Source organism: Oncorhynchus clarkii, chromosome 2 (genome assembly GCF_045791955.1).
Source record: "Oncorhynchus clarkii lewisi isolate Uvic-CL-2024 chromosome 2, UVic_Ocla_1.0, whole genome shotgun sequence".
Taxonomy (NCBI): Eukaryota; Metazoa; Chordata; class Actinopteri; order Salmoniformes; family Salmonidae; genus Oncorhynchus; species Oncorhynchus clarkii.
The window spans coordinates 35191218-35205303 of NC_092148.1; the positions used below are offsets into that span (position 1 = coordinate 35191218).

The following is a 14086-nucleotide window of genomic DNA, read 5'->3' on the forward strand; positions in this document are numbered from 1 at the left end:
TTGGACAGAGGAGGTGTTTTCTTTAGAGATTAGTGCAGCCAGCCAGCACTTGAGACAGTTGAAGGGAGAAGAGGGGAGTCGGTGGATTAAGTTATTTGATGAGAGGGGTCACCCGGGTGGCGCAGTGGTCTAAGGCACTGCATCGCATCTGGGTTCGAGCCCAGGCTCTGTCGCAGCCGGTCGCGACAATTGGCCCAGCGTTGTCCAGGTTAGGGAGGGTTTGGCCAGCAGGGATATCCTTGTTTCATCACGCACTAGTGACTCCTGTGTCGGGCCGGGCGCAGTGCACGCTGACCAGGTCGCCAGGTGTACAGTGTTTCCTCCGACACATTGGTGCGGCTGGCTTCCGGGTTGGATGTGCATTGTGTCAAGAAGCAGTGCGGCTAGGTTGGGTTGTGTTTCGGAGGACGCATGGCTCTCAACCTTCGCCTCTCCCGAGTCTGTGCGGGAGTTGCAGCGATGAGACAAGACTATAACTACTACCAATTGGATACCATGAAATTGGGGAGAAAAAAGGGGTAAAAAAAAGGGCTACAAAATAAAATAAAAGTTATTTGATGAGCTCAGAAGTTGTGCATAGTTGCTCTCTGAAGTCCGGACATTATTTACACGCTTAGTGAGAGTATCCAACTCAATAACAAGCAGCCCTGTCACACACATTTTATATTTACATTTCAGTAAATTAAGCAGACAAGTGTGTGCACACACACTCACACATACAGTACATGAACACACTCACACATGCACTCACACTCAAAAACACACACAGACACACACACATTAACATACCTATTCCTTGAGGTCAAAAAGGTTATACAAATCAATGTCCTTTGTCCTGTAGAAGAAAGGTTTTTTTGTTGAAGCAAACACGCACGCACACACACACACACACACACACACACACACACACACACACACACACACACACACACACACACACACACACACACACACACACACACACACACACACACAGAGACGCACGTACACACACACACACACACACACACACACACAGAGACGCACGTACACACACACACACACACACACACACACAGAGACACACACACAGAGACGCACGTACACACACACACACACACACACACACACACACACACACACACACACACACACACACACACACACACACACACACACACACACAAACTGCTAAAAGAAAGAAACCAGTTGATAAACCTGTTCAAATAGTTCATTAAACCATAGGCTCGGGAATGCTTTTCTGTGGAAATGTTGAACCGGATCTTAAATCAAACTAGCCTTTATATGATCAGACTCCTCTTTGCTCTATACCTACATTGGAACCCAACTCATTGCAAGAAAGCAAGAAAGTGACTCTGCAGTTTCAAAATTTCTTATAGTTGTTATTCTTAGTTTCAACATCCCTCAAATATCCCTGGGCTCAAACACTGGGTCATTAATTCCCATGATCAGTGAAAGGCCCCATTTAATAGGAGGCTGGTGGTGTTAAGTGGGCCCATAGGCCACACAGGGCCAGTTGTATGATATCTTAGCCAGAACCAAAGTGCTGGTGGTAAGAGCTGCATGGCTACAGATCCGGAAGGGCACTGTCCCACAGGACACTCTCAAAAACATCCACCCATTTCCTCCATAGGGAGGCTCTCAACCTGCCAAACCCAGAAGTACCGTTGTGTGTGTTCGGATCTGGAACCAAACAACAATTAGGTTTTAATACACCCACCCAGAGGGAAGAAATGTGTTTCTTATTCTGGCATCGATCAGAATTTTGGGGTAAAAGTTCAGATTGCTGGAAGTACATTATAGATCTCAGGTATTTTTAGGGATGGATGGCTTTAACAAAGAGAAGGAAGTTATGTTACGTAGTATGTGCGTATCTGTGGGCCCATTCCAGGATACTGAACAGGTGTAGTACATGGAGCTAGGCATATGAGGCAGAATACACACACATAAACTGACATTACTATATGTCCTACAGCTGTGGTCAATGAGAAAGGTGTGGGGGGGGACTAAAGAGGACTAAAGCTGGTTATCACACCTGAGAGAGTTAGTCTATAGCTATTGCTCATCCTACTCCCTGACCTTGGGAATTTTCACTGAACTTTTGAAGCCCTTTTGACATTCAACACCATACCCCAACAGCCATATTTCCCCTATCCAAATCTCTCCAACAGTCACTCCCGGTCCAGACACACCCACAGCCCACTCAGCCCTCATCCTACACCCCAAACCACCAGAGCTGTTTTCATATTTCTCCTCCTTTGTGTACCTTTCTCACTCACACCAGTGAACTTCACAATGTGGATGTCAGCCTGTTAAAACGAACCAAAGTCATTTCCGCCAGGCGACCTGGCGGATCTGAAATCCGATCCATTCCATGCATTTCTGGTGGTCTTTTTTTTCATGCTATGAACTCTTACTGTATGCATCGTTTGCATTGGCAGGTGTAAATCCAGGCCTGGTAGGTTTCCTCATTCCTGACAGTCTGGCTGTAATCATACATAATAAGCGTGTCTGTGAATAAATCCTTTACCATCAGCCCCAGCTATGGAAGTGTGACCAGATGTTGCTGTTGTGATACAGTGTGTGGAGGGAGTGTGGTAATCCTGTTTGAGCAGACATTCTGATCCTCTGTAATTTCACTTGTCTTGGTTCATCCTTCCCCTCCCTCTCCTGTTAGTAGTGCCCTAAAGGGTAAAACACTTCACACAGAAGAAACGGAGCTACTTGTTGTATGTGAATGGAGTTCATATTTTTCACTCAAATACAGGCTACGTATGGCAAGTGTATTTAAATCAGAGAGTCTGTCATTATAACGCCATGATGGGACAAACAGACTTTAATCAAAAACCTGACAACTTAAGTTTAAACTACTTTTTTGTTATTGCAGGAAATGATCTGTCAACAAAGGCTTAAGGCGTGGATAAATCTAAACCAGGATTGTGGCCATTAGTTAAGCATTATTCACAGGTAATTATATGGAAAGCTTGAACCTGTTTCGAGACAAATACACAGTATTTACCTCTCAATTCAACTTAGTTTTCCTGGAAAATACAAATGAGTGAGGAAAAACAATTAAAGTTATTGATAGGTGAATGTACTAGCTTTTACAAGGGTATTTACTCAGGTATGAGGCCTGTGCAGTGTAATGTAGAGTGAGTGACCATGTCATGTACAGTATGTTATTCGACCAGGAACATCCATTTACCCGGAGATCACAAGGTCAGAGAGCCTGATAACACATTGATGCTTAAAAGGTGACCTTTGGCCTTAGCTTGGTTGTTGTTTTTTGTTTCTTTTTATATCGGTACACACCAACCCAGCCTCTGCCTGGCCCCATGCCCCCAAGACCTATGCTGTACATGCACCACCCCTCTAAAACTCCAAGTCTTCCTCTATTTTTTAGCTCCCTCTATCTCTCTTTCTTCAAACCACACACAACAAGAGATCCCTGCCACCAGTGCTTTATCACCAGATGTGTACAACTTCCTGTAGGTCATATCCAGCACTGTGATCAGCTCCTTCCCCCCTCTCTAACCAACATGTTGATTTGGTCGGTGGAGGTGGTTCCTGAAAATTGAAAATTCTCTTGACAGTATAGGACTGAAAACCCACAGGATGGTAGATCTCCAGGAAGAGTGTTGGGCAGCCCTGGTCTATGACTTGGGTGACCGAAGTCTTTGAAAAATGTTTGGGCCTTCCTCTGACACCGCCTAGTATATAGGTCCTGGATGGCAGGAAGCTTGGCCCCAGTGATGTACTGGGATGTACGCACTACCATCTGTAGCGCCTTACGGTCGGAGGCCGAGCAGTTGCCATACCAGGCGGTGAAGCAACCGGTCAGGATGCTCCCGATGGTGCAGCTGTAGAACTTATTGAGGATCTGGGGACCCATAACTGTGATAATGTTGCGTTTAGGAGGTTGGTGAAGGAGTCAGGCGCAGGAGAGCAGAGATGTTTGAGAAGCGTACTTTAATTGGCAAGTCCACAAACACAGGTATGGCACAATTAAAAAAGTACAACGCCCTCAACAACAGAGAACCCGTACAAACGCACGGAGGAACAAACAAAGTTCTGACAATAACACTCTTATGAATCCGTGAAAACAAAGAATGGCATAACCTCACCGAGCACATCACAATGAAAGAATAATCCCACACAAACCTAGGCAGGCAACAGAGTAAATACAGTGCCTTGCGAAAGTATTCGGCCCCCTTGAACTTTGCGACCTTTTGCCACATTTCAGGCTTCAAACATAAAGATATAAAACTGTATTTTTTTGTGAAGAATCAACAACAAGTGGGACACAATCATGAAGTGGAACGACATTTATTGGATATTTCACACTTTTTTAACAAATCAAAAACTGAAAAATTGGGCGTGCAAAATTATTCAGCCCCCTTAAGTTAATACTTTGTAGCGCCACCTTTTGCTGCGATTACAGCTGTAAGTCGCTTGGGGTATGTCTCTATCAGTTTTGCACATCGAGAGACTGAAATTTTTTCCCATTCCTCCTTGCAAAACAGCTCGAGCTCAGTGAGGTTGGATGGAGAGCATTTGTGAACAGCAGTTTTCAGTTCTTTCCACAGATTCTCGATTGGATTCAGGTCTGGACTTTGACTTGGCCATTCTAACACCTGGATATGTTTATTTTTGAACCATTCCATTGTAGATTTTGCTTTATGTTTTGGATCATTGTCTTGTTGGAAGACAAATCTCCGTCCCAGTCTCAGGTCTTTTGCAGACTCCATCAGGTTTTCTTCCAGAATGGTCCTGTATTTGGCTCCATCCATCTTCCCATCAATTTTAACCATCTTCCCTGTCCCCGCTGAAGAAAAGAAGGCCCAAACCATGATGCTGCCACCACCATGTTTGACAGTGGGGATGGTGTGTTCAGCTGTGTTGCTTTTACGCCAAACATAACGTTTTGCATTGTTGCCAAAAAGTTCCATTTTGGTTTCATCTGACCAGAGCACCTTCTTCCACATGTTTGGTGTGTCTCCCAGGTGGCTTGTGGCAAACATTAAACAACACTTTTTATGGATATCTTTAAGAAATGGCTTTCTTCTTGCCACTCTTCCATAAAGGCCAGATTTGTGCAATATACGACTGATTGTTGTCCTATGGACAGAGTCTCCCACCTCAGCTGTAGATCTCTGCAGTTCATCCAGAGGGATCATGGGCCTCTTGGCTGCATCTCTGACCAGTCTTCTCCTTGTATGAGCTGAAAGTTTAGAGGGACGGCCAGGTCTTGGTAGATTTGCAGTGGTCTGATACTCCTTCCATTTCAATATTATCGCTTGCACAGTGCTCCTTGGGATGTTTAAAGCTTGGGAAATCTTTTTGTATCCAAATCCGGCTTTAAACTTCTTCACAACAGTATCTCGGACCTGCCTGGTGTGTTCCTTGTTCTTCATGATGCTCTCTGCGCTTTTAACAGACCTCTGAGACTATCACAGTGCAGGTGCATTTATACGGAGACTTGATTACACACAGGTGGATTGTATTTATCATCATTAGTCATTTAGGTCAACATTGGATCATTCAGAGATCCTCACTGAACTTCTGGAGAGAGTTTGCTGCACTGAAAGTAAAGGGGCTGAATAATTTTGCACGCCCAATTTTTCAGTTTTTGAAAAAAGTTTGAAATATCCAATAAATGTCGTTCCACTTTATGATTGTGTCCCACTTGTTGTTGATTCTTCACAAAAAAAATACAGTTTTATATCTTTATGTTTGAAGCCTGAAATGTGGCAAAAGGTCACAAAGTTCAAGGGGGCCGAATACTTTCGCAAGGCACTGTATATACACACAGAAATTAACACAAATTAAACCAGGTGTGGCCTCCCGGGTGGCGCAGTGGTTAAGGGCGCTGTACTGCAGCGCCAGCTGTGCCATCAGAGTCCCTGGGTTCGCGCCCAGGCTCTGTTGTAACCGGCCGCGACCGGGAGGTCCGTGGGGCGACGCACAATTGGCCTAGCGTGTTGATGTGAGCTGTGTTAAGAAGCAGTGCGGCTTGGTTGGGTTGTGTATCGGAGAACGCATGACTTTCAACCTTCGTCTCTCCCGAGCCCGTACGGGAGTTGTAGCGATGAGACAAGATAGTAGCTACTACAACAATTGGATACCACGAAATTGGGGAGAAAAAGGGGTAAAAAAAAAATATATATATATATATATATTAAACCAGGTGTGAAAAAGAACCAAAGACAAAACAAACAGAAAAGGAAAAAGGGATCAGTGATGGCTAGTAGACCGGCGACACCGACCGCCGAGTGCCGCCCGAACAGGGAGAGGAACTACCTTCGGTAGAAGTCGTGACAATGACAAATCTTTTCAGTCTCTTGAGGGGGGAAAGGCATTGTCGTGCCCTCTTCACTTTCTCGGTGTGTTTGGCTCCATGATAGTTTGTTGGTGATGTGGACACCAAGGAACCCTGTCGATGTGAATGGGGGCGTGTTCGGCCCTCCTCTTCCAGTAGGCAGGCAGCAGAGCTCTGTAGCGCTGACTCAGGGCCAAGGAGGACAAACTGCCAGCCAGGCCTGCAGTCAGTCACAGTGAATCAGCAGCAGACTCTACCTGACTGTTTGATCTGTGAGTCAGCACAAAGTTAAGTGCCAGCCTGCCGCACTGTTGTTCAGCTGGCCTTCAATTACTCTAGCTGACCTCTCTCTCTCTTCTCTCTCTCACTCTGTCAGTATGTCTCTGTGTCTCTCCATGTCTTCATACACACAAGCATGCACCAGCACGGATCAAGGTCCAGATAGAACAGCTTCACATGCACATCCACAGCCCACATAATCTTTCCTTATCTCAATTTTATGGACAGCAATATGTTACAGTTGAACAGGCACAAGCAAGTAGAAACAGAAGGATGACAGCCTGTCATCATTGCAGAGACAATATGAGTGCTGGCACAAAGGACTTATCTGGTTTCATATTCTTGCACATTTTGAACCTCTCTTGATGTCTTGTTAAATGTGATTGTAAAACTAATTGGACTAATAAGGGAGAGTAAAGACTTACTCTAGAGGCAAGCACTATGAACATAAAAAGATGTACAGTATGGAATAGGGCTATGCTATTAAATCAGATGATAAAGCTATGAAATTATTTAGGAACATGTAAATGGTGCAGGAGTGAATCAGTGTGCAAAGTGGAACTGACCACTTCCCTAATCCTGCAACACTAGTCTCTCTAGACAGACGGGTTGCCTCGATCTACTACGATCTACCATTGTTCCAGTTTCAGGTGTGGGTTTCCGAGACTACTGCAACACCACAGTTAGTTAACGGGTAATGGCCATTAACACTACATGTAGCCTATGTGCCACATTGCCTGTATAACACTGTGAATGCAGTTTTTAGTTTTTTAACCTTGGTTTCTTACCAGGGTTAGGGTTAATTCCATTTAAATTCCAGTCAATTCAGGAAGTATTATTTTTTTAAGAAACAGGGTTGGTATGAATTCCATTTAAATTCCAGTATTTCCTGAATTTACTGGAATTGTCACGCCTGCTCCCGCTCCCCCTCTCTGGTGCTCGAGGGCGCCAGGCTGCCCTTCATTACGCACAACTGTCACCATCATTATACGCATTAGTGGACTCATTGGACTCACCTGGACTCCTTCACGTTGCTGATTGCCCCCTCTGTATATGTCTGTTCCTCAGTTGGCGAGTATACTACTCGCCAATGTCCAGTCTCTTGACAACAAGGTAGATGAAATTCAAGCAAGGGTTGCCTTCCAGAGAGACATAAAATATTGTAAAATTCTCTTGTTTCGCAGAAACATGGCTCTCTCTCTGTTCAAACGTTTGGGGTCACTTAGAAATGTTCTTGTTTTTGAAAAGCAAATTTTCCAAGTTTCTTGGCAATTTCTCACATGGAATAGCCTTCATTTCAAAGAACAAGAATAGACTGACGAGTTTCAGAGGAAAGGCCTTTGTTTCTGGCCATTTTGAGCCTGTAATCGAACCCACAAATGCTGATGCTCCAGATACTCAACTAGTCTAAAGAAGGCCAGTGTGATTGCTTCTTTAATCAGCACAACAGTTTTCAGCTATGCTAACATAATTGCAAAAGGGTTTTCTAATGATCAATTAGCTTTTTAAAATTATAAACTTGGATTTGCTAACACAGGAGTGATGGTTGCTGATAATGGGCCTCTGTTCACCTATGCAGATATTCCATTTTTTTTAAATCAGCCATTTCCAGCTACAGTAGTAATTTACAACATCTACACTGTATTTCTGATCAATTTGATGTTATTGTAATGGACCAACATTTTTTTTTTTTAAATCAAGGACATTTCTAAGTGACCAAACTTTTTAACGGTAGTGTATATATTTTTTAAATATATTTTCCTTCATTATTTTCCCCTAACCCTATTACTCCTCCCTAATTGGAGGAAACTAGTGGACAATAACACAATAACACTTATTTTCCACCATAATTTGCAAATAAATTCATAAAAAATCCTACAATGTGATTTTCTGGATTTTTTCCCCTCGTTTTGTCTGTCATAGTTGAAGTGTACCTATGATGAAAATTACAGGCCTCTCATCTTTTTAAGTGGGAGAACTTGCACAATTGGTGGCTGACTAAATACTTTTTTCCCCCACTGTAAGTGCTCCTACTGTAAGGGATAAAAGCCAATATTCACTCAAATTAAATTACTAATAACATAGCCTTTAGCTCTTTTCTGGATGGAATAGAACATGAATTAATCATAAAATTATCACATGCATTTGAAATGTATTAAATACAAGTAAATAGTTGCATTAAGGTATGAAGGAGTCTTATCCTAGCAATAAAATAGTATTGTTGTTAATGAATGTAGACTAACTTCATTCCTCACGGTAGGTAGACTGATCCGTTGCGCTCGTGCTCATCGTTCTGTGTTGTCACTGGGAGAGCATTCACCGGCGCATCCACTTGTTGACCTGTGTTCACAACAGAGTTCAGGGTTACTGTACGCTATTTAAAGAGGGAGGCAACATGGCACACGGTTTAGTCAAACGGGAATCAGTCGAGAGTGAGATGCATAAACCCGAAGACCAAAGTAAGATCTTTGTTTATACGAAGAAGAGGGGGTATGACGTTACCCGTAACCCCTACCTGAACAAGGTAACCACAACAAGTGTTTTTTGTGTTTACTTTGTAAACGAAGTGTTAGCTTTAGCCTACATGTTTAGGAGTATCATCTTCAGAGCAGGCTATATTTAGATTTAAAGGAGCACAATGCCCCTCGAAGCGGTTTATATGAGGTTGTTCCACTCTCGCCTTTGCGTTTTTTTTTCTAGTAGCTCCTAGATACAAGAAATGACGCGAAAGCCCATCCTCCCCGCGAAATACCCATTACACAAATTCAGCTTTTCAAATATTAAATGACAGCCAGCCCACTGTGGATGATTGAGACGTGTGCATTTAAGATTAACGAGCTAACAATATATTTTCATTTGGCGAGAGGAAGAACTAAAGTCGGTCAGCTGTTTAACCTTGGCAGTTGCATGAGTGGAATGAAGCTATGGAAGCATATGTCCACCCCCGACTTGCTTGTCAGACTTCGAAAAACTCTTCCAGTTTTTGTCACAGGCTGCCACAACGGTTAACGAAATTAGCCGAAATAGCTTTGCTAGGCTGCAAAGCATAGTCATTGTGTCAGAGTTTGATTGTGGTAACCGAGGGAGCTTTCTAGTGTTTTTGTTGGTCGAACGAGCCACGCCTCCCCTACAGATTTGCGGTCACGAGCTAGTGAGGCTACATGTTGTTCGTCAACGTGTGGGAGAGTGACCGCTTACTATCCCTGTCCATGGTTCTGATCAGGTCATCACGATGAGTGCAAATTGTGGGTCCTCTGTTAACAGAAAAAACAACTCTGTTTAATTAGACATTTGTAGTGTACTAAAGTCAGGAAAACGAATTGCATGTTGAACTCTCCATTATTGTTGTATTGCCGTTGTCCATTTCATAATATTCTGTGGGTAAACCCGAGACACTCCATTTATTATATGTTACATTTCGTATGGTATATATTCATTTGTGGATGTCCATAACCCATTTCATATGATATGTTATGAATTACAATTTGTATTATATATTACAGATTTGCAAAACTTACAAATTCTAGCTGGCTAACGTTAGCTAGGCTTGGGGTTAGGGTTAAGGGGCGGCAGGGTAGCCTAGTGGTTAGAGCGTTGGTCTAGTAACCGGAAGGTTGCAAGTCCAACCCCCGAGCTGACAAGGTACAAATCTGTCTTTCTGCCGCTGAACAGGCGCCCACTGTTCCTAGGCCGTCATTGAAAATAAGAATTTGTTCTTAACTGACTTGCCTAGTTAAATAAAGGTAAAGTAAAAAAAATGTTAGCTCAAAGGGTTAAAGGTTAGGGGAAGGGTTAGCTATTTTAACGCAATTTGAAATTGCAATTGGACAGTGAATTTGACAAGTTGATTGGTCAGACAAACACAGTGAATTTGATTCTGGAATGGCATTGAATGTTGAAATTCCAGAAGGAATGGCCAGGATATTTGATTTGAGTTGCACAACTTCTCAAGCATGCTTCACTAGGTGCAAACCACAAAGACACGTGTCAGCACAACAATATTTTATTTGGGTGGCCATATTGGATTTGGTCACATGAACTAGGCTATGAGTTATAGACCTAGAGACCCTGGCTGGTCTATCCATTATTTCTATGCTCATCCCTCTCTGTGTCTTGAGTTTTTCAAATTACTTCTATGTCTCATGTCGTAATGAGCTAGCTAGAGCATGTGTTATTGCTTTGTTTTGGAGAAGACTGGGGGTTTAATGAGATTAATTAAGATAAACTACTTTCAAACTGCTTTAAATTAGGAGTTATTGGAGATGGAGTGCAGCAACCTATGTATTTAACTCTCCTTCTATAGTAAACGTGCTTCATCTGGAAAACGTTAAGTTAGGCCTAATACACCAAAAGACTGTGAGGACCAAAGTACAGGCTTAATAGTCAGTGTGAGTAAAAAATATACCAGGTCTATTTGCATCAGTCAAAGAAGGGGCAAATAAGGCTACAATGGGTTTCTCTCTTTGTCAATTGATAATAACCGAGATTGTCCTTTACAAGAGAGAGGCTATTATTTTAAAGAATGTTTATTTTTCTATAAGTAGGGCTAAACCACAATTATTTTTGACTGCCAGCAGTCAATGAAGTATAAGCTCTAAGTTGCAAAGTCACTGAGATTGCCTTCTTGAATGCTCCAGCTTTGGTTTTGGTATGATCTACCTGATACCCTCATAAGTTAAGTCGAAACTGACGTTGGCACACACTTAAACACACAAGTGCACAGGTAAGACTGATCAGAGGAGAAAAAAGGCTTTTTATGCAGCGGGGTGAACCATTCACTCTCAATCTTGTCCATGAACCAGCAGGAGGAAATTAGAGTAGAAAGTAGGAAATGCCTGCTAAAGCATGTTCTGCTTCTCAACAACAGGCAGCCTTCTGTGGGCCCAGCAGTGGGACATTGTTGCCCTCTCCTGGGTTCAGCACACCCTGGGGATATGCGTTTACCTCCCTCACCTGATCCACTTCAGCCTCCAACAGGAGCCAGTGAGAAAGACAACACACTAATTGATGCTGAGGGGCGGAGGTTGCAAAAAGCGGTGTGTCCTCACATCTGCAAGAGTCCATTTTGTTTTCATCCCCCCTCCACTCACTCTCCATTCACCTTGTACCCCTCCTTTCTCGCTCAACACTCACTCCGCCCCTTTGAAAAGGTGGAACAGGATATTATAGGTGTGTTTTCTGTGTGCACACCACGCAATAAAGAACTAAAGTGGGGAGCGAGGCAAAGAAAGGGGTCTCTGTGGGGAGGAAGAGAGAGCTGGCCAGACTCCACAGACGTCCTCTGTCTCTCTGGGTTGATCAGGTATTAATGAGCAGCCTGTGTGAATCCCAGGCTCCCAGGCCACACTGCAGCCCTTTGATGCTTGCTGGACTGCCACGAAACGCTGGCATGAAGAGCAACAAGGAGTGAAACACTCTCGCTGAGCGCCCTATCAGGGATTGTGTTTCACCTCAAACACTGAGGTAGTGGAGCGCAGGTGATCCAACAGATGCCCACTCAGTCGGTCTTTGTGTGCTAACTAGGCTAACCCTGTGCTGAGTTTGGTCACGGTATGGATGGACACTTTAAAGCCTTTAGCTCATTAGAGGGTCAGGGTGGCATCAATGAAGACCTAGAACTGGGACAGTCCTCTAACATCTCTGGATGTTAAGGAAGATGGCTCTCCTCAGAAGACCCCTATGATGCACAGAAGATTTTCAGCTGTTCATCATGGATTGGTATTCAATTTCACCAAAATAGTGTGGAATGGTGCAGAGTTCAATCTGGCATCAACTTTCAACTCTCCAGAAAATGGAGATCCCTTGATTAAGCAGTAATAAGCAGTTTATTAAGGTTTAAATAGCTGTATAGCTCCCTTCAGTAACCACGAGTACAACCGTTCCTTGATTTTAACTGGCGGCTTTATTCTGTAGTTTTAGTCAGAATTATCACCTTCCTTGAGAACTATAAAGTAAATGAAAAATACAGTTAAGCACACTCTTACAACCTTATCTTACGAGTGACTTATTAGCTTGGTATAACTCTGAAGTGCTTACATACATAACAGTTTAACCGGCGTTATAACGGGTTCAGATTAAACACATGAATAAAGGAAAAAATACCTCATTGGCTGCTTATTACAGAAGGGAGGAAATCAAACTTCACACTTATTATTCCTGGCATGAATTCACACTTCATCCTAACATACACTCTTCAACCTTTATGAACTACACCCGATGACATGAAAACTTAGCTAACGCAGCGCAGGATTGCCTTCCCTCCAAAAGTGTGTAGCTACAATAAGGATCCCCGTTACAACAGTATTAGCTACGTAGTTCCGCTTGTATTATCATTTCCCCCGCACAGCGGACACGTAAACAATTCAAACAAAAGACAACGACATAACCTGTAAGTCTGTCAGTTACACTCCCACCAATCACCGGTGATTTCTGTGAAAGGGGTCTGCAGGTTTCTTGATCGGCTTCCAGGAGGGTGACTGTCTTATGGATGGGCCTCTCCAGATAGGTGGGTTTGGTGATGCGTTTACCTCTCTCATCTAGGGTTGAGTCGCTGATCAGTAACTTGAATCTTCTCACTCATCCTGTCCCGGGTACACTTCTGTAACCTTTGCCAATTTCCACTGGTTGCGTGGTGCAGTATCATCTTGCAAGATGACAATGTCATTAATCCTTGTGTTTCTTCTGTCTTTATTCCATTTCTGTCAGTGTTGATTGTTCTGAGGTATGAGCACTCTTCATAACATGAGGTACTAGCATCGGAGAAGTGATGGAGCTCATAACTCTGCACCTTCTTGAAACTTGATGGCAAGTAGCCTCGTTGGATCCTTACTTCAGACAAGTTTTGTAGACCTTGGAGCCAGAATTCCCACTGGGAACGTAGGTCATCTGGAAGGGGGTCATCCCAGTCGATTTTGTCACGACACATCCGCTGCAAGATCTGCTTCCCTGCCAGGACAATGGGTGCCACAAACCCAAGCGGATCATATACAGAGGCTACTGTAGACAACACTCCTCTTCTTGTGAGTGGGCGTTCCTTGACAACTACTCTAAACTGGAACTCGTCTGATGCGACACACCACAGTACACCAAGCGCTCTCTCCATGTGTGGTTCACCCAGAGCCATATCCAGGTCTTTGGCACCCCCGGCACATTCTTCCTTGGGAATTGTGGCTATAACTTCCTTGCTGTTAGAGATAAACTTGTGCAACCGAAGTTTGCCGATGCTGCAAAGCTCTCTTGCTTCTTTCACCAGCTGGGCCGCTTCAGCTTCAGACGATACGCTCGTCAACCCATCATCAACATAAAAGTTCCTTTCTATGAACTGGATAGACTTCTCGCTAAAGCTTCCTCGTCCTTCGGCAGCAAGATGTTTGAGACCATAGTTGGCGCAACCAGGAGATGAAGCTGCGCCGAACAAGTGGACCTTCATACGATACACTGAGTGTTGAGACTCTAGATCTCCGTTCTCCCACCAAAGGAACCGTAGAT

The 14086-nt window shown here is 43.6% G+C and overlaps 2 protein-coding genes across 2 annotated transcripts in view; one reads left to right on the forward strand and one right to left on the reverse strand.

The window, feature by feature from the left end:
* Positions 1–9732, reverse strand: part of LOC139367135 (inactive serine protease 35-like) — a 30669-nt gene extending 20937 nt beyond the window's left edge. Inside the window, exons 1-3 of the mRNA XM_071105203.1 lie at positions 9494–9732; positions 8842–8938; positions 7615–7737 (exon numbers count right to left, since the gene is read on the reverse strand). Coding sequence (XP_070961304.1) covers positions 7615–7737; positions 8842–8846 — 128 coding nt within the window. The 5' untranslated portion in view covers positions 8847–8938; positions 9494–9732. The remainder of the gene's footprint in view (positions 1–7614; positions 7738–8841; positions 8939–9493) is intronic.
* Positions 8912–14086, forward strand: part of LOC139367126 (NADP-dependent malic enzyme-like) — a 150595-nt gene continuing 145420 nt past the window's right edge. Inside the window, exon 1 of the mRNA XM_071105190.1 lies at positions 8912–9122. Within this exon, the coding sequence (XP_070961291.1) occupies positions 8994–9122 (129 nt within the window). The 5' untranslated portion in view covers positions 8912–8993. The remainder of the gene's footprint in view (positions 9123–14086) is intronic.